This window comes from Copidosoma floridanum, unplaced genomic scaffold, assembly GCF_036245765.1.
Source record: "Copidosoma floridanum isolate Cflo_tuat_1 unplaced genomic scaffold, Cflo_Japanese_pri ptg000007l, whole genome shotgun sequence".
NCBI classification, from domain to species: Eukaryota; Metazoa; Arthropoda; class Insecta; order Hymenoptera; family Encyrtidae; genus Copidosoma; species Copidosoma floridanum.
Window position 1 is genome coordinate 2,975,016 of NW_028321884.1, and position 26,879 is coordinate 3,001,894.

Below are 26,879 nucleotides of genomic sequence, written 5' to 3' on the forward strand. Positions count from 1 at the left end.
AATATAGCAATCATGAAGACAGGGGTACGAAAAACAAGTAAAAACGATGCAGGTCGAAAACCATAATGTACGATGTATCGGTGCAGGAAGCAAAAGTCGCGTATCATTTTTTTTTTTTTTTCTCTTCTCCGCATTCCTCCGTAGGGGGAGAGAGAGAGATGTATATCGCGCGCGCGCGACCCATTTTACATTTTTCAACAAGGCCCCCGCGTCAGGTGTCAAATAGTCACTGCATACAATATCATATATACGTATGGGCATAACAGAAACAGCACGGAGGCCACCTACACGAGCTCGATCCGTTTTTTTGTTTTTTTTTTTGTTTTTTTCCCCTCGATCTTCTATACACCTTCTGCTTCGGTCCGATGCACTCGAATCGCTCGCGAGGCGCCTGACAGCTCTTTGACACTTTGCTTCGGGAGGACGGGGTTGGGGTGTCGAGTGACAGTTTTTCGGAGAGGAACAGCAGAGTGGCCGCAGCGCATGTATATACATATAATCCATCCTCCGGCTGGCTAGCGATCTCTCACTCCTCCTCCCGCATATAATATTAACGCGCACACATATATACAGATGCACGCTCACGGAGCGAGAGAAGAGAGGAGGAGGAGGGAACGCGCTCTCCGGGACGAGCAATAAAAGGACGTAGAAAAGAAAAAAAAAAAAAAAACTCAGGGAGGGAAAAAAAGAATGCTAATGGGGCGCAGTTCGCCTCGTAGGTATATAAGTATACTGTACACGTAGTCGTACACTCGATGTATGGGGGTAGGAGAGTCAGCAAAAAAATATGCATCGCGAGAGGGAGGATGGGCGGCGCCTCGGGAGCAGTGGCACCGCCTCGCGCGCTTCCGACGAGCCAATGGGCTCTCGAGCCGGCGGCCATCTCTCGAGCTCGCGGGGTCCAGGCACCGGAGATGATAGGCTCCCGGAGCAGAGGCTGCGAGGGAGACTGCCTTTCCTCGTGCGTATATTTATACCGGGGAGAGTAGTAGCTCGTTCTCGCTCTTTCGCACTGCGACCCATCCACTCCTGTACATGTGTGTGTGTGTGTGTGTCTATACGTTTCTCGGCACGGCCGGGGCTCCGGGGGCTCGGGCCAAACTTCCTAGCTGCCAGTTTGCGCCCCACAGCTGCCTGTAGCGCTCTGTCTCGGCGCTTGTATACGCACCAGCAACCGAGCACCACGACCCGTCGTTCTCTTTTATTTTGGTTTATTTATTTTTTTTGTTTTCCTTTCGTTCGTTCATTACGTTGTTTTTTCTGCTTTTCCACCTGACCTGTACTTTACCAGCAATATTTACACGTGTGTGCACATACACTGTCACGCGCCATGAACGCAAAGTACACGGGGCGATCGGTTGCCGATCGTCGGATCGTTTGCACGTCTCGTTCTTCGTTGGAGCTCTGCTGTCGGGGATCATGTGTTTGCTGACGATCATCATCATCATCATCGTGATCGCGAGTGTGCTTTACCACCCGGATACAATTAATATTATCCAAGAGCGACGTTAGACGATTCTTCGATTCGTTGCGGCTGACAAGAAGCTGCATCGCTGCCTCGGAGGTGAGTTTGTGTAACATTATCATTCGCGCACTTGTCGCCGGGACACGCAAACACAGGAGCAATCAATGCATATGGACCAAAAGACGGTGTACATTTATCGCGTATAGACGTGGGAGAAAAACAAGAGAAGGTATAGGGAGGGAGGGAGGAAAGATCGGTATGGCTGTAGCGACGACGACCCCCCGGGACGGACTGATAATCAGGACCCATTGTCGTTTGCGGGCCAAACAAGCCCCCAGTACTCTCGAGTACACGTGTATATACATATATATGTGTGTGTATGTGCATAATATACCTGTGTACAGCCGGGCGCAGCTGCAGTGCGAAAGGTGAGCTTCCGAAAGAGCTGGATTTTTGCGGGCCTCCTTTTCAATTAGCCATTATTTTTTTTCGGCTCTGAAAGCTCGGGACGGACCGACCCAGCGGGGGGCTCATCCTTTCGGAGCTCCATACCCCCTGTACATATATATGTATATGTATACAACGGGCCCATATACATATACATATACACGTCCACTTTACCTTATTTGTATGTACTTATGATGTACACGTCCTGAGGTGTATACCGGAAAAACACAAGGCGTCCCACTGTCGTCATCCCCCCTCCCCTGGAGACTATGATTTCCAGGGCGTAGTTGTCGCAGTAAAAGTACACATATCTCGCGCTCTCCCTGGAGATTTATGTGAAATTCTCTCGTCGTACCGTCGTCATCTTCACTCGCTTGATGCCCCACATACTCTTTCGTTTTGCCTTCCGTCTCAATTCGAAATGCTACCTCATATATTTATAGTATGATATGCTATGGCCTGTGTATACCATATATACACGATATATAATGTGTACCATATACAAATGCCACCAACGAGTGGATACAGATTCGTATCGATGTATAATATAAACACATATAATGGGTCCTCAGCATCTCATGATCAGCCAACAGTATAATATATATATATAGGCAATACATATGATATACATATATAAGGTACCGAGCGAGCAAGCGTTTATAATATCACACACGCAAACGGGTTCTCAAAGTGCCTTCTCATGCGCTTCTTCGCTTCTCCGATTCTCTCACTTTTTTTTTTTTTTTTTTTTTCATTTCATTTCATTTGATTTTTACATCTGTCTCCTCCTCCCTTTTTTCCCTCGGTATATATAGAGGGGCTCTCTTTTTGGCAGTGCCGCCGTCGTTTCGCACACTCGTACCCCTATACATATATAATACACGTGGGCTCCTCGCGCGCCTCCTTATTTTTATTTACCAGAAATTGGCCGAAGACGAGGAGACCCCCCCCCTTTTTTTAAAAAACGATCCCTATATTATAAAAATATGTATACATATACACCTCGCGGTATAACAGTATGGGTGTACATCCATATGTACACTCGAATGCGAAGAGAAAGAGAAGAAGCTCGTCTCGGAGGAATGTGTCGCGAGAGAGAGAAAGAGCGTGGGGGCACAAAGGTGTTGAGCTTGGTTGTATATTTCTCCTCGGCACTCCAAAGCAGAAAAAGCAAGAGAGAGAGAGAGAGAGACGGTGGTGGGCATCCTCCTCCCGAGTCTCTTTCTTTATATATATTTTTCACGGCAGCCACGGCAGCTCGAATCCCGAGGCTCCCTGAAAGGAGGGACATATTTTATATTTATGGCTGTTTGCCGCTACTGTGCCCGCCGAACCGAGCCGAACCGGCCAAACGACTCGGCCCATGTGTCATCTCTCCTTTCTCGCTTACACCTCCTCCTCCTCCTCCTCCTCCTCCTCCTCTGCACGCACGGCATCCTCAGAAGTATAATAGCACCTATATAGCATCATCAGGAGAGAACCTTATATTTATACATATATGTACACGCATCGTTATATGTACACATATACATATTTTTGTACAGGTAGCAGGAGGCCACCGATGAAATCGAGCGTCGGAGGCCGATAACCGCGCTCTGGGGCTAATCACGCGCGAGGCCTCCCCCGTGTTCCGCCTAATCCTACCCGCGATAAGCCACTCGCCGTATGTGTATATACCTATATTAATATGGCCGACTAATGCTCGCTCGGGTTCTACCAGCACCCCCCTCCCTCCGATATTATATAGAGGTATGTATTCCCCGTTAAAAAGGGAAGAAAAAGCAACTCCTCTCTCGCGGACGCGACGAGGCGTGAGCCGTGCTTAATGCGCCCTAAAAGCATCGGCTCGTTCCGTATACCATCAGTCTCTCGTTTTTCAAAACCACCGCTTCAGCTTGTTCCCTCTCTCATCCGTGTATAAACAACAATACGCGCTTATTCCCTTGCTCCGGCAAATATTTTACCAAAAAAAAGGCACGGTAGCGCGCCCACAGAGCACACGCTCGGAAAAACTCTCGCGCATACCTTTTTTTTTTTTTTTTTAGTAAGTATATGCGCGCAGAGACTAGAGGGAGACCAAATGAAAAGAATCACCGGAGCGCGTAAACGCGCGCGACCTCGCGCGATGACGTGCGCGTTGGTGATGGCACCGTGGCTGCACCGCAGGCGTCACGGAACCACCACCGAAAGCTCAACGCACATATATGTATATGAAACAACCTTATACGCATACATGCATGTATATACATATATACACTATATATATATATCTTAAAAATAAGATCGGCTGCCCCCCCGGGCTGAAATCTCCCCCCTTCCCCCGGTCGCTCGATGGCTTTCTTCCTCTCCTTGGAAAATCCCTCATCACGAGCGTCCTCGCCCTCCTTTCGGGGCTCTCCTTGCGACCTATAATACCTACACACACCTTTCTTCTCTATAGGCTTCGGGTGACAGCTACACGCACCAAAGTGCGGTAACGAGTGCACAACGCCTCCACTCGGAAAACCGATCTCGAAACGGGTAAAGACATTTGGAAGGGGGGGGGGGGAGAAAAAAAAACCAATCTCCGGGGCACTGGTCCCCTTTCCCCCTGCCCGTGTATACACCGAATTGATATCTTGAGACTCGTTCGCGGTACAATGTATAATGTATGCATATACATATATACAGATCCCACGGGCCGAAATCTCCCTTTTTTTTTTTTTTTCACTCGTATACTTGGTCTTTTTGGATTATTTCGTCACAACAACAATAATAGTAATAATAATTATCGAGCCAGAGAGCGAGAAAATAAGCCCTAAAGGAGGCGTCTTCGCGCTCGGCTCTTTTTTTTTTCCCCCCCTCCGACGTATCATCGCTGACGTTGATGCGCTCTCCTCCTCCCTGTTATATACCTATTATACTTATCGTGGCGTGTATAGTGTGATGGGGTACATGTATACACACACGAGGCTGCGCGTTTCCTCTTTCCTGTCAGTTTCGACGTGCCGTAAGGTACAACGCATGAAGAAGGAAAAAAAAAAAAAGAAAAAAAAAAAAAGAAAGAAAGAGAGATCAAACTCCGAATTCTTCTTCTTTGCCTCCCGGTGTACAACAAGGTATCTGTATATATACACTGCCATTGTGAAGAATAGACGTGGGGCGGTGTAGTGGCGCGAACGGGGGGGCTCTCAAGCGCTCCGTCTTCCTACGCGCGACGCAAGGGTGGGATGGCAAAAGGTATATACAACAAGGAGGACCTCGTGTGCCCACAATGCCGGGCGTTGACGTGTGTTTATGTAGCTGCAACGAGAGGAAGAATAATCGCGGGGTGCGCTCCCCCCTCTCTCTCTCTCTCTCACAGATCGGCGTATATAGGTAATTTAGTTTGTTACGATTTAGGCGCTCCCCCCTCACTCCTAGGGCGCGTGTTTGCACATCATCAGCGTCGGCGATGATCGACGAGTTTGTAAACGGCCCTCGGACCCGCCTCCGTCCCTCGGTATACTTTTATCGTTTTACTTCCTTCCCCTTTTGATCTTTACTGCGGGCTGATTGTCTCTCGCGCTGCAAACGCGGCCGTGCAACAACATAATTTTCGATGCATAAGCTCGTACGGATTTGTGGCTTATATATTAGCCGGCGCACACACGGACGGTGATGGTCCTTTGGGCCGCGGCGGGGGCAGTATATATTATATATACAAGTTGACGTCTCGGTTGCTCCATCGACGCGCGGTGTTTCAGATAAGAAGACGCGTGGCCCATTGTACGCGCCTAATAATAATAATGTATTGTGCGGGGGTGTAGGTGTAACCGGTGTTACTTAACTCGTCGGCGGTGCGGCTTTTGTGCGAAAACGAGGGGTTTTCGCGTCCCCTGATCCTCTGCAAGAGAGAGGCACAACAACAAACCCTCAGCGCCACCGTCGTCATGATTATCCGCCCCTCCCCCCCTCTGGGATTCGTCCGTCTTTCTTTTCGCTGAAAGGGCTCTCCGGGACGACGACGACGACGACGACAACAGCACACGGCAAAAAATAATATACAGATCGGGGGAAGAGGTACCAAGTGGCCACGCACCCCCGTCAACGTCCATACGGCTACCGCGGCCGGAGAGCCTTTTCCTTTCTTCCTCCCCGTCCGTCGTAAAAATCTAAAGCAAATTGCTTTATTATGAAAGGTATATATAGGCAGGGCCCAAGCGTATATAGGTACGCCGAGCGACGGCCGTCGCCTCTCTCGTGTATACACTCTTTCCCTCTCTCGGCCTCTCTTATTTCTTCTGTCTGCCTTATACTCGCCGCTGGCCGACGGATCGACAACCGGCTGTGGCCGAGCTGCTGTTTGGGATTAAGTGCAACTCGAGGAAAAATTTCGGGTGACCGGAAAAACACATTTTCTCAAACACAACCCTTGTATACTTTCGGACCAAGAGATAATTCATTCGGCTTCCGTGCATATGTTACTCGCATCTGTCATTGTTGCGCGTCGCGTGACAGGAGACGCGTGTGGATAATACACCGCGTGAGTGATCGATCGTCTCTGCGCTGTGGGTGCGCGTGTCGTTACTTACTCTGCTTTTTTTTTTTCATCCTCGATGCACCGCAGTTTGACGGGAAAATAATTGGGCGTGTCTCCATCGTGACTTTTTTGAGACACGCGGGTGGGTATAATAAACCATAAAACATGAAACCGGTGTCTCAAAAGTGTCGGTGCTTCGGTTTACAAATCTCGCGATTTGTCCCTCATTGTGCAGGGATAATTAATCAGAGAGGAAACAGGGTCGAGTTTATAGCACCACCGTCCGATTAAAACATCCAGGAATGCGTTAGCGCGCACGTGATATATCATATACCCGCGCGCCAAACACGAGACGTGGTCGTCCTCTGCGAGGTCTCATTATGGGGACGAGGAGGAGTGAAAAGGAAACAGGAGTCGAAATGCTAGAACAAATTGGTTGTTATTTTTTTTTTTCCTCTCTCTCTCTCTCTCTCTCTCTCTCTCTTTTCGGTAACACGATAGAGGTCGTTAAAAGTTTATTTGAGTGATTTGTGCCTTAATCTCCGCTCCAAAGTTGCGGAGGCATTCCTGCCCCCCGCTAAATCCTCGCTCTTTCTTCCTTCTCGCTGATTTACTTTCTTTTTTTTTTTTTTTATTTAGATTAGCTACCTGTCTCTCTGCTCTTGATTCCTGAAACATCCACACGCGCTCGCGCGTCTTTTGTATCACTATGATGCATAATGTATGTTATATACGGTCACTATGGGACATGCGATATTTCACGTGTCAGCGTTTGGAAAGAATATTAAGTCGCACGAGTGTTTTTAAACTTGTCGCGAGCACGTGTGATGGGTAACTCGAGCTCAAAAGTTTGGGTGTGACGTTTTAATTTACAAGATTAGCGACAATGAGCGTAAGCTTTTTTTTTTGGGGGGGGGGGTTTAATTAAATAGAGAAAAATAAAGATATTGATTATTCTCATTGGTGTTTAATTGAAACGTAATAGGCAATGGTTTCGTGTGTGGATATAACAATTCTGTTTGTTTGAGGGGGTGGGGGGTGTATGCTAGTCCACGCGCGGAGATTATCTGATCTCTCAGTCAAGAGCATAAGTCTGGAATTACACGGATTGTCCGCAACTCGGCTGAGCTGCCGCAAATCTCCGGATCTTCATCATTGTGCGGGTAACTATTTTTAAATACCGGTACCTACGTACATGCACGTGTGATTTACACGTGTCTTTTTTTTTCGCGTACGTAAAAAATAAATAAAATTTACCGAAACTTTTCAAGTTTTTCGAGGAGCACAAAAATAACATTCTTCGGGATACAAAGTTTTTTTCACTCGCTCTTTCTGTCGGGGTGATGTGAAATAAAGTTTGGGATATAAATCTACGGGTGCAGTGAACAATGATTTTTTTTTTTTTTTTTTTTTTTTCCCAACAACGTGAGTTTACGTGGACAAATTTATGGCGTTAATTTATAATTTTGATTTGAATGCATCCGCTTTGAAACTTGACTGATTTCCTAATCAATTCGAGGTGTGATTCATCCGGTAAAAAGGATGACTTTTTTTCTCTCCCTTCCCCTCGAACGGGTTACCGTATAAATTTAAACGATTCGTAATTCGTGGGCATGGAATTTCCACGGGTATTAAAGATCATTAAGTGGCTTTTAACGAAATTTATACTTATTTTTTTGTCAACATTCCGATACTGAGAGAAATGGCCTACTGCAAAGTTAAGGGGGAATCGTTTCGTAAACTGATATTACCGAAGAAATTACAAAAAAAACGTATACCAATGTACGCATAGTTTAAATGAAATTTGCTACTTAGAAAAAAATAAACCCTAGATAATTAACAGTGTTATTTATTTTTAGTTGGGACAACCATATTCTTTAAACTTGACAAAAATTTTCTTACAAAATTTACGTGATCTGTACAAAAGCCAAAAAATGTATGACACATTTATTGAAACACAGAGGTGGAAAATAAATTTGTTCGCATGATTGGGAAAAAAACTGACATAATTTCTGCACTTGTATACATCAAAGTACAAGAAAACATTCAACAAACACTTACGCTTCGTCAAACTCGGGTGGTGATGCTTTATTGAATTCGACGGAGCTTAGGCTTGAGATTGCGTTTATCGAATTACGAAAAGCACCTTGCGATGAAAACAACCTTATATACTTACGTATACCACATAATTCTTGCAATCCATTTGTACGTGCAGTTTATCTTGTAATGGTGCCTTTTTTTTTTTTTTTTTTTGCTTATTTTCAATCGCCTGTACGAATAAGACTGGAAAATAACGAGTTTAAAACTTCAGCTGAGAACCAACTCATTACGAGATTAGATTTAAGCTCCGGCAACGCGTTTTGTTGCTCTCTATATAGGTATACTTTGCTGCTTTTGTTACCATATTCCGGCATAAAGACAAAAACTTGGGAATCATTGCACGAAAATGACTTTGAGCAGTACATAATATTATGTGAAAAAAAAAGAAGAAACAAAACACCCCCCGCGCGTGCAAAACGTCGTCAAGAGGAGTTGTGTGCGCTCGCGCGTATACTGTATACACCGAAAATCCCGAGTCACCCGGATTACCGCGCGCGGGTCGTAATTTTTCGAAAATTATTCCCCGCGCCCAAACGTCACGAGCGGCGACACTTGGGCGAGACACTTGTTGTCCAATAAACTGTTTGCCATTGCTGTGGTTTTATAAGCCGGCTGAGAGAGAAAGAGACGGAGGGCCCCCGAGCCAGTAGCCGCGGCAGCAACAACAACAGCGACAAAACTCTCCCGCGGGAGGTTACCGGTTTTCCAAAGGGTCTCTCTCTCTCTCCCTCCTACTTATGCCCTGCTGCTCCTGCTATCGCGGAAAAGCGCAGTACCCTACCCGAGTGTAGGTACACGGATTTTGCATGGCTCCGACGGTGAAACTATGCGGCTGTCGCCTCCGCAGATGTTGGAAAAGACAAAGACACCGTCCCGTTCGTCTGTCTTACCCGTGTCGCCTGATGGCACTCGAGGGCGCTAATGGTCCCTTGGGTACCTGTAGTTTTTGGCTCCGAGTCTGCCTCATCGCACTTTGGGGTTTTTCCTTATATACATACACACTGGACTTCTCCCCTACCCCCCATTACTCCCACAAATACATCCTGCATACAATAAGTACATACCTATACTTACACCTCGCCATGATCCGAAACCAATATAATATGTAAGCGCGAGAGAGGGCGTTTACAAAGTAATAACAACTATTGCGTCTCGAACAAGCGCCACTATCCGTTATCGTTTTTTCTTCTTTTCTTTTCATTCCTCAAAATTCATCTTTGCGGGAGCCTAGATATTTCAAGCTATATTGCAGGCTCGTTGTAAAGGAGGAAGAAAAAAAAGAAGCAATTCCCATCGTATAGGTATACATGGATATTATAATATATCGCGGTACCTATCTTCCTACACATATATATATCCAAGATGCCGCTTGCTCATTATTACTTTATTTTGGCTGATTTTTTTTTTTTATTTTTTATTTTTTATTTTTTATTGCCGCGGCTGTAAAAGTGGCGCTATTTCTTCCTTTTTTTTTGTTCTCGTATTTATCGCGCTTTATTGGCGATGGGCTACCATATACACGTATATATACGTATAGGTACAAATACCGTAGCCGATCGTAGGTTTTATTGGTTGTAAGATTCCGCATTCCACAGCTGTCGGGCTTCGAAGGTGGATTTGTGCAGTTTTATTCCTCGTTGCCGTTTTTTTGTTTCCCTTTTCTCTCTCTGGTTTCGATCTTATATACTTGTTGTATACACGTACACCGCGTGGAATAGCGCGTTGCTCTCGGGAAACAGGTTCATCCGACGAAATCTCGCCACAATAATGTGGATAATTGTACCGAGTGTATAAGCTTTGGACGCCAAACGGTTCAAGTGCATCGGCTTTTCGGATTATTCCCTGGTTAAGCTCCAACAGTTACCCATGAGACAATGACTTGGTTTAGACTTATACCCCGTGCGAAGTTTCACGTATAGCCGAGTAACATTGCGTGTGTACACATTTTTCGGAAGAAGAACGTTGCATCGAAAAAATTACATTCCAGAAAATATGACTCTGTGAAAATTTCACAAGATCATGACGATGGATCAGCTACTCATTTATATGTATTTTCGATAATTTTTAATGAACGATGATTCAAAACTACACCTTCATGATTTACCAATATAAATCAAGTAGGTGCTGATGTAATTTACTGCGTTTAATCACTATTTGTTTTACATATATATTAACTATTATTATCTATACCTCAATCTCGTATAGTCATTGAAAGATTAGACAAAGACAACTATCGACTTATTGATATTATTTTTCAATAACAACCCCCTTCAGATGAATCACGTGATTCAAAATGTTTATTTCAATCGAGCCGTACATTGATTCTCCGTAAATTTTTAGTGCAACGATTTCGGTAGTTTTTTTGCATTTCTCGTCGAAACGGAATCGAGACGAGTCACGTGTGATATCAAAGTTAGCGGCCGAGGGAGAGAAAAAAAGCCGGAGGCTTCACGCGTCACAAAGTCGCACCTCCCGATGGTTCGCGCGAAGCTGCGCGTAATTATAAAATTCGCCGAGCGACGTGTTGTCGAGTCCAAAGATTTTGCGCCCCGATAAAGCCCAGCACGGGTGTATAACATTTCGAACCAACGAAGCGGAGCCAAACGCGTAACGGCACATTATCATTATACATTACATACACCGCAAGAGCCATATAGCAGATGTTACTAGTCGTTGTGTATACTCGCCATATTATTTATTATTGTTATTATTATTTTTAAATTTATTTATAAGCGCGCATTTTTAGCAATTCGGCTGTTGCAACGAGGAACCCATCCGTACCTGGTTGTCTTTTTTTTTTTTTCCTTCTCCCTCCACCCCATCGCCTCCGAAAGTATATATAGGCACACACATATAATATGCGTTTTTGGCCGAGTCGAGGGACGAAAAAAAGCGCGAGTTAAATTATTGTAGAAAAGAATTGCTGATGCCTTTGCCGTCTACGCGCGCAGGCCCAAAGGAATCTCTACCTACCTCCTGCACACTCCTCTTGGGGATATTATACAGCCGATGATAATTTATACGGGTTGTTTTGCTCGGGAAGCGCGATTATTGTTATTGGTCGTATTCCAAGAGAGGGGAACAGTGGGCTTTTTTTTTTTTCATCGGAGCAGAATCAGCCGCAGCAAGGACAGATCGAAGAAAAGAAGAGGAGGAGGAGGAGGTGTGCGTGTATACATGTGTGTACGTGCAGAGCTGCCGAGAGAAAGGGGGGAACGAGTTGAGGGAGCGAAAAGGCACAGAAGCTGCGGAACGAGGTGGAGGAGGAGGAGGAAGAAGAAGCCCAGAGTGGTGGTGCTCTTTGTTGGGGAAAAGGCTGGGCGCGCGGCCATTCGAAAGTCAATATATGGCCCGCGATCTTCCATACGCGTGTGCATCATATCTATATATATGCATGTATAGGTACCTACATATGCAAAAGTGCTCGTGTGCAAGAGATAGAAGGCGGTCGCACGTATAAGTATTATTAGCCCGAGTGCAGCGACGGCGGAGCGCTGGCTCTCTCGCCTCTTAATGATGATCTACGGTCGGCTACCGTGCACACCACCTACATATATGTATATATATAGACTTGCTTATAAAGCTCCTAATTCTCCTCGTGTATAAATTCGTTAGCGCCGAGACTGCATCATATAGCTATACGGGAAAGCGAGAACTCCAAGTATGGGATATTTTAACCATAATATCAAATCAAGAGCACATGTATATAATATCGAGTGTGAGACGAAGAAGATGTACATGAGTATGAAATCACGGTCTCGTCGTGCCCTCACTCGTGTATGAACATACATGCGTAAGAGCTCCGCTAAAGGGAAGCTGACGAGGGGGTGGACTCGAACATTCGCTCGCGGAGGGAAGTCAAGGGCACACCGGGAAACCATCATCGGAGACGGAACAGAGCTCCCGGAGTATCGTATACGTTTAGGGGTACTCGAGAGAAATTGCGCGTCCGTACCCTCTGCCCCACCCCCAGCGCGTCTATAATATGTTATAGGTACACAAAATAAAGGGCGGAGCCTCGAGAGAAGAAAAGAGGTGTATAGGGGCGCGACGCGCGTCCGCGTCGGAGAGGAAAAGGAAGGAAAGAAGAGTATACCCATATATAATACAGAGGAAGGAAGCTGCGCTGACTTTCTGCGCCAAGGTCCCCCTTAGTTCATCACATATATATATATACACGTCTCCCTCTTCATCCATCTTTTATATTATTATAACAATATTAAACTCCGGAAAGTATAAATATGTACAACATTATACCAAGTGTAACGAAATTCTTTTTTTTTTTTTTTCGTATATCTCCCAAGTGGTCGTCTCTTGTTGTTTTTTTTTTTTTCATTGTCCCTTTTGGCGCTTTCCCTTATACATGTCTTTTGATCGTACAAATACGCGCAAAGCCGGAGCTCCAAAAAATTAAAAACAACAAGGTAATGGACCCTATACGTTGGTGTATACACCACGTGTAGGCGAGTGTATATGGCTCCTCGGAGGAATTTGCTTCTAGGTATAATATACGGTTTCAACTTCAAAACTTTTCTCCTTTAGAATCGCGCCAGTGCAGCATACATTTATGCACACATAGTTGACGAGGTCGCATCTCTCTCGCCCCAAAATACCGTCTATATGTGCACGCCGCACTTACACCGTAGTCGTAGTAGTCGTCTTTGTGTTGTTGCGGCCCTCGTAAATTTCATCGCCGCGACAGGGGTGATTAGTGTGCCCCGGGAGGTGCGGTTAGCTAAGACAATGGCGCGCAGCGAGCTTTACCGAGAATACCTTGGACCCATATAGAGGCGAGGGGAGAACGTGACCGAGAAGGAGAGAAGCGACCGAGCTATCCCCTCCACGAGGCGTTTTTGCGCTTTTCCGATGGCCATTGGACAATGGGGTCCGATGGGCCCGGGGACACACTGTGTACGAACCGATCAATGTGTATACTCGCTTATACTTTGCCCATCGCAGCTCGGCCAGGCTCTTGTCTGTAACCATTGGTCCGTCCACCTGTACGTCCATCGGATCAAAGTAAACATTTTTCGCAGTTGACGTTACGAGTGCCCAGTTGTGTCTCTACATGTCGGACAATATCGCATTTCCTTGGGATAGTTTTTGTGTGTGTTTATATGGTGTACAGTATATTTACAAGGGTATGGAAATTTATCCGTTTGTCTGATAAAGTTAGCCGAATGTAAGAGAGGGAGAGGGAACAAAAAAATAAAGTACGACTGTCGGAAAGTGGCGCGGTCCAAGGAGCCTTTGGAGTGCGGAACTTGACAGTAAGTTGAGAAAACTCTCGTTTCATGTACAATATACCTACACTGGACTACGGGTGTTGCTCTTTCCTCCGTATGTTCTTGCTCGCTTATTTTTACTCTTTACATGTCAAATAGTGATGAGTATACAACTTTTTCAGTCAATATTTAAACAGTGAAACAGTCGATTTCACAAGTTCAAAATTGTATACTTATAAATTATTTGGACTAAAAAATATTCACTATCTCTACCAACAAGTTAACGTTTCGCTATTCGAATTAGTTGGTTAACTTGTTGTCGATACCACTTGGAATAATGTGTATATGGGTCGGAACTGGATTACTGATTAATAGTTAGAAATTCAAATTTTTATATCGACCGGTGCGAATAAGCATCCCTAATATTATTCACTACTTCGCCAGAGAAAATTTTTTGCAAAAAGTGAAATTTTCACTGTTTCAAATTTAGAGAGATATACACATCCTTTCCCAGAATCATTAAAATCCCAATTCCATAGGTCACGTATGCGGGTGTACGTGCTTCTCCCATACACAACGTAGATTACTTTTAAGTTTCAGACTCATAAATGGTGGGACAATTAAAAAGGCTTATACCGTACGGTCTCTGGTGAATCGCGCGGGTCCAATCGTTGAAACCATCTGCACCAAAATCGCTGTTGTACTCCTAATGTAAAGGTTGAATTGGTTAAAGGTTAAAACATAAGTACCAACATTTACGGGAGTAACAACGTTGATAAATTATTTGATACGAATTTTAATTTTTCAAGTAGAAAAGTTTTCACACATAAGATCTTCGGAAAATCCATCGTGCCCCACAGCTTGATCACCAGCAGACGGTATTATTTTACGTTCATGTATTTAAAGTAAATTAATTATCCGTTGACGTTTAGATTAATGCATTACAACATTTTTTCAACCGCATTAAAGTATCCTTGTATTTGTTGTATGTTTTTTTGGCACATAAGATTAATATATTTCAATGTGTTGCAATTTCTAATTTCTTTATTGTTTTTTAAATCAAACGATTATTCGGTAAGATACAGAAAAAAATTTACATTGCTACTCGATAGTCTGGAATTCTTCTTGGTGACGTACTACTGAATTTATAAAAAGCACGTACTTTGCGAACAAATTACAAAAAAAATCATATCATCAGTCAAAATCATCAAACATCTCAATCAAGTATCAATTTGGTTGTTTATAAAAAAAAAAAAAAAAAAAACCGTACAATGTGCAGCGTTTATGAGGATAATTTTGTCGCCCTCGTTGGATATTATCGTCGAGGTTGACCGATAAATCGGTAGCTTACAACGGATGATACATATTACAACCTAATAGGTTCAACAAGTGAAAATCCCCTCGCTCCATCCGCCACTCGACTTTTTCGAAAATTCCATTACGCAATCAAATGCGATACCATACACAAAACAACTCTTTTTTTTTTACGAGATTAAAAATAGAGAAGAACGGATGATCCGCAAAAATATACATTGTACAGAAATAATGTGTGCGGCGCACACCAGAGTCCCACAGATCGGTATTGTTATACATAAGTACTATTTTCTGGTGTCTTTTACGCAGAGCAAACATATAATACAGCATGACGGGTTTATTTTGACACGACGACGCGGTGTCGGCGACAGGTAAAACTGACTCCACGGGATACGGGTGCAACGATGCTACCGTGTAAATCTTTCCGTGCCGATCTTAATAGTCGTGTCCTCGAACAAATATCGATTTCCGAGACTAAAAGGGCCCGCCCGTCCGCGTTAAATGAAGTAAATTGATTTTTCTGAAGAGGCCGCACACTACAACACAAGGGGACCGGACAACGGGGTAAAAATGTGTGGGGGGGGGAGGGGGCGAGTATCGAGGGGTCTATATCAAAACAAAAAGCTTTTGTGGGGTACGGGTACACGATAATATACATGTATGTATATATATACACCGTAGGCGCGCAGCCGAGCGGACACAAGTGCAGTGGCGGCGAGCAAGATGTTAATAGGCTCGCCTCACAATATATACGTATAATGCACCGCATTGTATTTAATTGCTGCGTCAGGGGTGTTATTGTGCATTGATTTATATACGTGTTTTGTACTCTAAGGATATTTGGGACACGGGGCGAAAGGTGTGCAGGTACTTGCGGTGATTCCCTCTATACAGTCGGGTACACGAGAACTGTAGACGTGGGCGTATAACCCCCATCAGGTATATATGTATATTTGTGTGCGCATTCGCAGGCGGCACACAAGAGGATCGTTAGAGGAAAATATGGGCCTTGGGCGGAAAAAACAAAGAAATAAATAACAGGGCGATCTTGTAATGCAAGGGTATACGTACATACATACATACGTACATACATACATGTATATAAACGAATGGTTGGAGGTAACGGTTGTTGTTGTTGTTTTTGCCAACAGTATATTCCAGGTAGCAGCGATAGACGGGCTGTCCGGCTCGTCGCCCAAGCCAACCACGCTGGAAGGATCCGACGGGCGCAGCTCCTTCCTGGAGGCCTACTCGTCCCCTGGCGCCGACACACCCCCGAGGGGCACGTCCCTCCTCGACTACGACGGCGGCTTGTCTCTGGGCAACACCGGCAGAGCCACCAACGCCAACACGACGAGTACCACCAGCAGTAGCAGCGCCGGGTCGTCCGTTTCGGTCAATCGCAACGATTACGAGAGCTACGGCAGGATAACAACGGGCAATAGCAACGACAGCAACAACAACGACAGCAGCAACGTGGCGGTGGTTGGTGGCCAGGCCCGCATAGCCGGTTACATGGCTATGAGCTACCTGAAGGCGGTCGAGTCGGCGACCAACGGGTCCTCGTCAACCGGAGTCCCGGGCCGCTCGCTGGCAGGTACCACGGCCACCGGCACAACAGGCCACCAGTATCAGCACCACCACCACCACCACCACCAAGTGCCTCACCACCTCAACCATCACCTGAACCACCACCACCACCCGGGCCACGTGTCCTCAACGGCTGCGGCAGCCGCGGCCGCTGCTGCTGCCGCCGCGGCGGCCGCCCATCACTCGCTCGGCATGGGCCATCCTCACCACGCGGCCGCCGCCGGCCACCACCCGGGCCTCGGCACGCCCTTCTTCGCCAGCCACGCGCCCCATCACCCGCATCCCCTCGACGGCCACGGACTCGCCGCTGCCTTCCCCCAAGGTCAGTCTATTGTTTATATCATTATTATTATTATTATTATTATACACCTCTATTATGTACATATGACCCGTTCACTAGTGCGAGAAATACCCACATGTTGTTATACAAAACAACACAGCCATCACGTTACATCACCTAACCGATGTTATATTTATTGCAATATGTATACTATAGTAGCCGCGATCGAAGGCATCGACTAGAGGAAGCCAAACAGGGCAGCGAGGAGCGCGCTTGTGTGTATGAGGTAGCAGCCAGCCGGGGCTTCCGTGTCGTTGTACGCGTGTGTGTGTGTGTGTGTGTGTGTGTGTGTGTGTGTGTGTACGTGTACATCGGGGAAAGAATGGAGAGCGAGGGAGAGAAAGTAGAGAGGAGTGCGGGTAAGCCGCTTATCAGGCTGCCGGCAGCCTCCGCGGGAGCAGCAACTGCCCTCAGAGAGAGAGAGAGAGCACCCGCGCGTCTCCATGGCTACGTGAGTGCGCTCTTGGGCAACCCCCCGTTGTATATGTATACGCCTGCCAACTCCCTCTCTCTGAAGCACACATATCCACACGTAGGTACATATATATATATAGCCACCGACGTGATATGCTCTACTGCACTTGTTATTGGCGATGTTTTCTCCTTCGTAGGAGCAGAGAGCGAAAAAAAAAACAAAAAAAAAAAAAAAAGTAAAAAGAAAAGGGAGATGGTTTCGGTGTCAGCGTCACGCCGTTAGCGTCGTTGGCCGCCACTGTTATCCAAACGCGAGCGCGTGTCAATGTTTATTTTATTAGGGCCGAGAGAGAGAGAAGGCCGGCCTGCGGGGGTGCTCTCGCGCCCCCTCTTGTTCTTCTTCTTCCCTTGACTTTCTCTCGCTCTCCCTATTATCCCGTCAATCCCTGCACCGCACGCACGCACTTAACTCCGGGCCGGGGATACAAGCACTCCATCAGGATGGGGGGGCCAATCGATCGCAATGAGGCGCGACGAATTCACACGCCTGTAAAAGTACCCATATATACCTACACGAGCGGGAAAAGACGGTGTTAAATGTATATATATATATATACACGCGCATGGGGGAGTACGATGATGATGGGTATTGGAGCACCGTGGCGTGACCCGGGGGCACGTGCGGCGCGTGCCGACTCCTCGTAGCCGCTAATTGCAGGGTAAACACACTCGGGGCTAATAGAATTTCCGAGCCTCGGGGCCCTTGCTGCCTCCCCCCCCTCTCTCTCTCTCTCGGCTCATGCTCCCTTGCAATATAGAGCTGCGAAAGAGCATCGGTCGGTGAAACTCATGAAACGCTCCAACCCCCGCCCCCTGACCAAACACCATGCCCATGGGTGGTTTTTTTTATGTATATAACAATAATAATGTATGCACAAGAGGTGAGCGAAGTATAGTAGTAGGAGGAGGAGAGAATTGGCCGCAAGGTGTGTCCGGCCGGCGGTGAAAACAGAAACTCATCCGATTAGCGGGGCCGGATGCGTTTTACCTGTATTGTATATACACCGAGTATGGTGGGCACACGGCAGGCCCAACCCTCTCTCCCTCCCTCTCGAGGATATATATATATATATATATATATATATATATATATATATATATATATATATATATTGTTGTGTGTGCGTGTGGGTATAATATACGTGAGGCCCGGGGTGTTCCGTTACACGACCATATAATACACGTATACGCCTTCGCGATGGATTAACACCGCGACTGGGGCTAATACGCGCGCGTTCAAGACCGGAGACGACCACGCGAGTGATACTATATTACCCGTATACGTGTATAAATGCCCATACCGCCAACGAAGCTATACAACAAAGGGGGCACCTGTACATATAAATATACTTTCTCAAACTCTTATTGTTGTACGCTTTGCATCACGTGCCTCCACGTATATATATACTTACGTTGCAATTATACATCCCACGACTCTCCTTCATCTCGAGTGATCTGTACACGAGATAATAATAATATATACGGCTTCCGCCGCTCGGGGGAGGAGCGGCGCGATAAATTCGTTTAGTGCCTCGATATCCCATTGACTCGGTGTATGCCTTCGTCTGTGTCTCACGGGCGTTTGTACGTACGCGGGGAGCCAATCCAATAAAAACGGGCGAAAACGAATTTCGGCCATTAAGGGGTCTACTGCCTCTCACTCTCTCTCTCTGATCTCTCGTTTCGGGCCAACGAGCTCGAAATCACTGCTGCTTCTCTCCCAAACCTCCTTAACTGCATCGCCACATATACATATAGTTACATCCCTTGCGAGCGAGCCAAGTGTTGGGCGTCGAGTATACATATACAGATATGACGGGGGTGTCGTCGCTCATGGTATATACGTGGGGGGATCGATGGCATTTATTTTAGTACGTGTGTGCTTTGTATACGGGCGGGGGACAACACCAAAGACCCTCAAATTTTCGTCGCCTTCCTTATCGGACTAATTTGATTGTGGGCCCCCTCGAAAAATCGCCCTACTCCCATGTTTTTTTTTTTCACTTTTACATTGACCATACGGAACAATCATCCAAAAATTTACAAAAAAAAAAAAAAAAAAACCGTCGATTCACACGTCGTACATATTTTTATTCCGCATTTACGCACAAAAGGTTCTTTAACAGCTCGCCATGCAGGCTGCAGAACCGTCGTGTGATATATATATGGTATAAAAGATATACACACGGGTTACAAACCTCCGTAAGGGAAGGGGGGAAGCAAAAAAAAGAAAGTCGAGTCGTGTTTTCGCTCGCTGCGCGTTCGTCGATGTACGCAGCCACCGGAGAGCACCCATGTATACCGAGAGGCAGCTGGGATTGAAGCAACGACTCTCTCTATATTTTCCCGATGCCTGGACGCGCTCGTTGCCTCCTCTCTCTCTCTCTCTCTATAAATGTGTATATACATTTCGAGCTACCACGGGTGCACGTACGTACACTACGCTCCGCGGAACCCTCGGGAACCCCCTCGTCGCCGCTGCCGTTCGTATATATACATAAGCGGATTACGCGGGTCCCGAAAACGAGGCAACTGCCAAAGAGAGACGGGGAGAGAGAGAGAGAGAGCGAGTTCGCGGGACCGAAGGGAACTATACTCCTCGCTCCGCTGAAAATTACGCTATCGCGGTCCCGCACACGCATCACTATGTACTATACACGAGCACAATCGACGGCTCTCCATCCCCCAACTCGCCCCTTACTTTTGCCATTTATCTATATATATCTATTTGTTAGTACATTTTTATTTTCTTTTATTTCATTTTCAAGTTTAGAGCGCTAGCTATAAAGGAATTATACGTGCACTAATAACACGCGGAGCGTGTCGTGTGTTACCTCGATAAGTTTTCGCCGCCATCTTGCCGGGGCAACCAAACTCCAAAAAGAACTAATAACGTTTTATACCATATCTCGTAACTGTTTGATATATAATTACGGGACTCGTTTCTATAGTCGTTCTCCATCTGGGGTAATTGTTTTCCTCGTTTGGCCCTCGGTTTGGTGCACCAACATCGGTTTTCCCCAGCTTCCGTCTGACGAAGCGCAAGACACGATTACGATATCCTGGGCACCGTGTGGACCCGATCAACTCATCGTTAGCGCGCGGTGTCCAGGTTTTCGTACGTGAAATTGTCTGCGTTATCATTAATTTACACGAATATCCCATCAGCTATGTTTTTAAAATTCATTCTTACGTGAAATTCGAAAAGAAAGTGATTTCATTCGTTTTTTTTTTTTTTTTTTTATTCAACCATAGGCATGAACCAGAGGAAGCAGCGCAGGGAAAGGACGACCTTCACCCGGGCCCAGCTCGACATACTCGAGAGCCTGTTCGGGAAGACGAGGTACCCGGACATCTTCATGCGCGAGGAGGTCGCGGTCAAGATCAACTTGCCAGAGTCCAGGGTTCAGGTAAACTTACATTACAATAATTAATAAAAAAAATACACCCCTCGAAAAATGATACATTATGTGTAAAAGTAGAGCTAAACATCAGGCATGTTTTTGTCAATGTTCCAGGTGTGGTTTAAAAATCGTCGGGCCAAGTCGCGCCAGCAAAACAGCACGCACCAACACCAACAGGCCCAGAACGAAAAAAAGCTGACGGCAGCCGCGGCAAAGATTGTCGAGCATCAGCATCAGCAGCAACAGAACTCGGCGAGTCTCATGTCGAACGGCTCCTCAGCAGCCACTATCACCAGCCACACCCACAACAACAATAATAATAACAACAGCAGCAGCAACAACAACAACAACAACAACAACAACAATAACAATAGTAGTAGTAACAACAATAACCGAAGAACGTCGGCAGAGTCGCCACCTCGAGTCAAGGAGGAGTCGGGTGCTGTCGGTGCCCACTCGCCGCACGGGAGCCACATCGGGGTGGCGAGCGCAGCCAACTCGGCGGGCGCCGTCTCGATAGCGAATAGCCACGCCATCAACGTCAACCACCACGCGGCGGTTTACCCGAGGCTGGGCGCCACACCGGGTGCCACGAGCAGCGTCGGCAGCAACGTGGACACACCCTCGCCAACCCCGTCGCAGGTATCGACCGGCTACGCTCCCAACCAGATGCTCCACCAGCACCACTCGGCCCACCACCAGCAACATCACCAGCACCAACAACAACAACAACAACAACAACAACAACAACAACAACAACAACAACAGCAGCAGCAACAGCACCAACACCAACAACATCAGCAACAGCAGCAGCAGCATCATCAGCTCGGCGAGGCCGGGACGGGGGCGTCGATGTTCTGGCCGCACGCCAACAGTCCCAGTGGCGTCGCGACGAGCATGAACGGCCAGCACTACTCGGCGGCGGCGGCGGCCGCTGCGGCCCAGGCGTACAACGCCTACCAAAATCACGCGGCTTACGCGACGAGCGACTACTACCAGAGCCCGATGCAGCACGTCCATCCCCAGGCGAGCTACCACGGCCAGTACCACGCGCACCACCACCACCATCACGCGGCCGCGGCCGCGGCAGCCGCAGCCCAGCACATGAGCCTCGCGGGTAGCGTGTCGCATCACCACCTGAACACCGGCCTCGCCGAGGAGTCGCTCGCCGACTACGTGCTACCCGAGACCAAGTACCAGATGGTCTAGCAACAGCGGCCCCAGTGCGCCCGATGAGCCGATGAGCGTCGGGCGTCCCTGCCGTGCCAAGACTCTAACTGTCGTCCGGCTGTGAGTGTTTATTCGGCAGTTGTTGCAGTGCCGTGGTGCGCGGCTCGTGGTAAATTAGTGCCCGATTGACGCGTCCTCCAGTGACGAGCTCGTGTCTTTGCCAAAATTGTGAAACGTACGGGGTCAGTGTGTGCGTGTCGCATAACTACGACGATTTGTGGGACGTTTAATGATTGCGCGACTCAAAGTGGTGAGCGCGACCATCGCAGGTGTGCAGCTGAAGTGCGGATGAAAGTTATCACAAAAGTGCCGCGTTTCCGTGCGAGCGAGGATCGAACGAAATCAATACGCTGCTGACGTGAATTGAAACATAATAATTTGTATGATATTTGTGCACATAAATTTTACGAGAAGGTGATTTGTGCGTGTACGCTTTAGTTTGAACGGTGTCGAGGGACAATTACCGACGCGAGTGCAAAATCTTTCCGATTTTTGTTGTGGGATGACGAGACAAGTTTTACCGATCATTAACGATCATGTCGTCCTATAAACATACGCGTATTGCCACGATGTAAATATTATTATAATAGACAAGTTAGGACAAACAAAATGATGAACTAGAAGCAAATAAAAGAAGAACAAATTTGTAAATATATATTATTATACACGCGTTCGTTTCGATTTTTCTTTCTCAAAAAAAAAAAAAAAAAAAAAAAAAAAAACAGAAAGTTGTGCGCCATTGACTTGTTCACGTGACATGTACACACCTGTATGTATATACCATATATAATTTACAAACTGTGTATGGCGTAGATTGCAAATTATGCGTTATTGTATAAAAAATATCGTCGAGGTAGCACAATATTGAGTCGAAGCGTGCAGTGTATGGGTTTGCCATCGAGCGAACGAAAATATCGAACGAAAATAAAAGTATCGTATGATTATATACATATATATATTTGAGAATCGTCTGTTACTTTGCCTCCTCTTTTTTTGTTCCTTTCCATCGCCTACGCGCCCAATAATCCAACCCTCAACCCTTTTCCCCTCCCCCTCCTTTCGCAGTTGTTCGAAACGCGACCTCGGGCTCCTTAACGACCCCCTCCGGCATTTTGGAATCATAAAGTATATGGATGTGCAATATACTTGGCAGCGATCGGCGAGCTCTCGACCTCCTCCGCATAAGACCCCAAAGTAACAATATACTACTCTACACACCCTTTCGAAAAGATTGTCGAGCCCTATATATTGTATGCGACTCTCCTCCCAAGACAAATGCAGATACAATTTGAGCGAAAGTTATACCGATTCGTGGCACTGTCGTGTATACGTGACACACGAGGTAAATTAACGCGGATCGGCGTAGAGTGTAATCACACACGGTGGGACCCCCGTATAAATATACACGACATAGGAAAGCGCGTACGAAAAGCCATGACGCGCGCCAGCAAGAATAAGAGATCGGCTAATTTTTGTGGTCCCCCCCGGATCGAGTCAAGCTACCGGGACCTTTGACCGTGCGTGGGGGAGAAAGTACAACCGCATGTATCGGTTGCTCGGTTGGTCGCAGTCGTACATAGGTACGTGATCGGGCAACGCGAGACCGGATTTATTCACACACACACACAGATAGCCAGAAAAAAAAACCAAGAGGGAGAGTGCAACTATAAACATACATGTATATCATGGACATAGAGGGGGGAGAACTGGAATCAGTGCTCCTCCCCTTCGTGCAGCGACAATAGCGCGGCGCGCGTGTATGATTCTCGCCTCGAGATCCGCCATTGTTCCGGTATTCCACGAGAATGGGGGGAGGTGGTAAGAGGGAAGCATTGATAGATACCGCCCTGCGTATATCGCTCGTTCTCGTCCCGATGACGCTTTTATTGCGCCCATCAGCTCCATCGTCACGGTCCGACGGTCGCCTATGGGCGCAACTCTCCATCGACGACGAGACCGCAGCTTCCTATACCCGTGATGGTCGCGCCCCCTCGATCATCATCCATCTCCCGTATATCTGTGCAAATCCACGTACGGACGCGCCGAGAAAATAACAAGAAGCAGCAGCACCCATTACACGCTTTCCTTTATATATATATGTGTAACGTCCAGGGTTGGGGGGGGGAAGCTAAGCCGTCGAATGAATTTTTACGATGTGGCAGGCTGCTTCCTTTTCTTTTGTTTCGTTTTTTGTTTTCATTTCATTCTTACCGGCACTATACATGTTTTGCGCCAGAGAGGGGCCATTTATCTTTATTTAGGAGGATGTGACGGGCACGCGCGTGCGGCGACCCCAGGGGGTGGAGGCTTCCCCGGCTGGTGATCGCTCGGGGAGATGAGAGCTAGGTGAAAAGTCGAGTATTAGCGCGATGACAAATTTTCACGGCGCACCTATGTATATTTATACTGCATGCAGGAAACGGGGAGTGGGGAGGGGGTGGGTTTTTATGATCTATAGTTTTCGATATCGGGTGCGAGCTCTTAGCGCTTAATTTATGGCGTTGGTTGGGAAGAAAAAAAAAAAAAGAAAGAAATGATGGAGATACGGTGATTGTTGTGGTAATGAAGGGTCACGTAGCGTACGGGATTATTATTGTTTATAGGAGAGGAAGAGTAATTGCTGCCTGCGGGTAATTAAAACAAAAAAATTTTTTTTTTTTTTTTTTCAAACATGACGTGGTTATAAATGAATGGTGGCAAGGGGAGAGAGTCGAGTCGACACGCGAAATATTTATCGACACGCTTTTACGTTTTACAACTTGATTTTTTTAATTCCATTTGTTAAACAACGCGTTAAAATCTGCGTGTTTTATACATGACATTATGTTACATTTGGTAGTACTTGATAAAAATTTTTCCAGCAAAACAACTCAATGCAACTTGTTTGAGGGAACAATAGAAAAATCAAAAAATGGTCAAAGAATTCGAAAAAGTATTCACACATTGTCAGAAATCATTATATCGTGAGCTTAGTGATATGAATAAAAAATGTTTTCAGCAAAAAAAAAACTTTAATCAGAAAGAAAACAAAACAAATTTTGTTTAAAATCCATAAACTGATTGTGTCCAAGTCTGTAAATCTCGATACGAGCAATGAAAGCGAAGCTCCAAAGATGGAGGAAAACGTATATATACAAGCCCCGCTTGTGTGCGCCGTCGGATCGGCGCGCGTGCCTATATACTGTACATTTTCATGCTATTTTACAACGCTTATCTCGTAATATCGCTCTGTAAGCATTACTTTCAAGGTTTGGCATAAATAATAAATACTTGCGACTTATCGCACAAAATGGTTGAGTTAAAAAAAAAAAAAAAATATCTAATAACAGAGTTTACAATGTTATTAGTGGTTACAACGGGTGTGTATGCGTCAGCATATTGTTGTTCCCTCGACTTTTTGTCGTAATGCACTCCGCGAGCTTTATCCGTCCCCATAAAACCAGATGAGCGACGTAATCAAGAAACAATCAATTTTCTTCGGACCCGAATCGAATATACATTATTCGTACATGTATGCATTCGGAGTATGGTATATTAAACTTCCAAGTTTCCACGCTCGCGTGTCTTGCAAGTACTTCACCGTCGGGCCTAAAAAAACTATGAAAAAAAGTACGCGCACAAAAAATATACATCACGTGTATACGTATAGCCCAAGAGGTGATTTGAAAAGCAGGGCTAATCTTCCATAACAACCCCCGTGACGCGAGCCGAGCGGGAGTGCGCTCAGCCACTTTGGTTTTATCGCATTATCACATTATCGCGTCATCGGTCGTTGTTTTTTTTTTTTTTTTGCTCCTTTTGCCGCGTGAAAAATAATTGAATTTTTCGCCACATTGCACCGAAACATTTCTCCCTCTCATCCTTCAACTCCTCCCCCATGTACATATATTATTATTTTTCTCGCATCTCCTCCGAATCATTGATTATACGTTTATACTTTTTTTTTTTTTTAATCCTTTGCTAATTGCTCGTTGCTTTTAAATAATAATCTTTGTGAAACGTACACGGTGTTTCCCTCTCGTTAATGCTAAAATACAATGGGTTCATGTTATGGGTACCTACAGCGCACGCGGTGGAAGATATCATTACGTAGTCACCCACGACTCAATGAACAGCAGGGGGCGCGCGTGCATTATTTAACTCTTATTGTTTTTGACGTAAATGTATGTATATAAAACCCATAATATATACCTATAGGCGGTAAGGGAGACAACATAAGCAAATCAGCACATTATTATACATATCGGACACTCGGGACGCCTAATAACTTTCGTACCTATGCATGTATATAAATCCTAAGCGGATTAGCTGTTAAAAATAAAACCTCGCGCACTTTCTCTCTCTCCCGTGCCTTTCGTTTGTACCCACATACGTGTGGCGTTGCGAAGAATTTGCATTAATTCTGCGAGCGATTTTTTTTTTGTTTTTTTAATCGTCATATTCTCGAGTCATCGTGCGTATATATACGGCACACGGCTCTCCACCCAACGTACAGTATAGAGGTCAGAGCCGCCAATTAAGTCAGGGCATGTATAGGTATTCGTTATTGTAGCACTCGAAGGTACGTATAGGAGGATACTCGGAAAAATCGGTCGAGCGTCGAGGTTTCGCGATGACCGAGGCGCGCGCGCGCGCGTCCCCCGGAGCGGTTTTTCCGACCACATGGGCCCGAAATACATTTGTCTTTTTTTCTTCCGCATGGCTCATTTTCGAAAAATTTTCCCCGTATTTGTATTCATGTTTTCACACAAATGTATAGGGATCGACATACATACCTGAACAGAAAAAA

The 26,879-nt window shown here is 46.1% G+C and overlaps 1 protein-coding gene across 1 annotated transcript; it reads left to right on the plus strand.

Moving 5' to 3' along the window:
• Window positions 1-7,401: 7,401 nt before the first annotated feature.
• On the plus strand, window positions 7,402-23,008 carry LOC106636378 (uncharacterized). Its single transcript, XM_089588846.1, has 5 exons — window positions 7,402-7,409; window positions 7,493-7,576; window positions 16,204-16,964; window positions 20,712-20,866; window positions 20,975-23,008. The coding sequence occupies exons 1-5, from the start codon at window positions 7,402-7,404 to the stop codon at window positions 22,067-22,069; spliced, it is 2,103 nt and encodes a 700-aa protein (XP_089444972.1). The 3' UTR covers window positions 22,070-23,008.
• The last annotated feature ends 3,871 nt before the right edge of the window (window positions 23,009-26,879 follow it).

Coding starts and splice junctions, on each gene's coding strand:
- LOC106636378 (XM_089588846.1), top strand. Junction 7,577..16,203: donor GGATCTTCATCATTGTGCGG/GTAACTATTTTT, acceptor TTTTGCCAACAG/TATATTCCAGGTAGCAGCGA. Junction 20,867..20,974: donor TGCCAGAGTCCAGGGTTCAG/GTAAACTTACAT, acceptor TCAATGTTCCAG/GTGTGGTTTAAAAATCGTCG.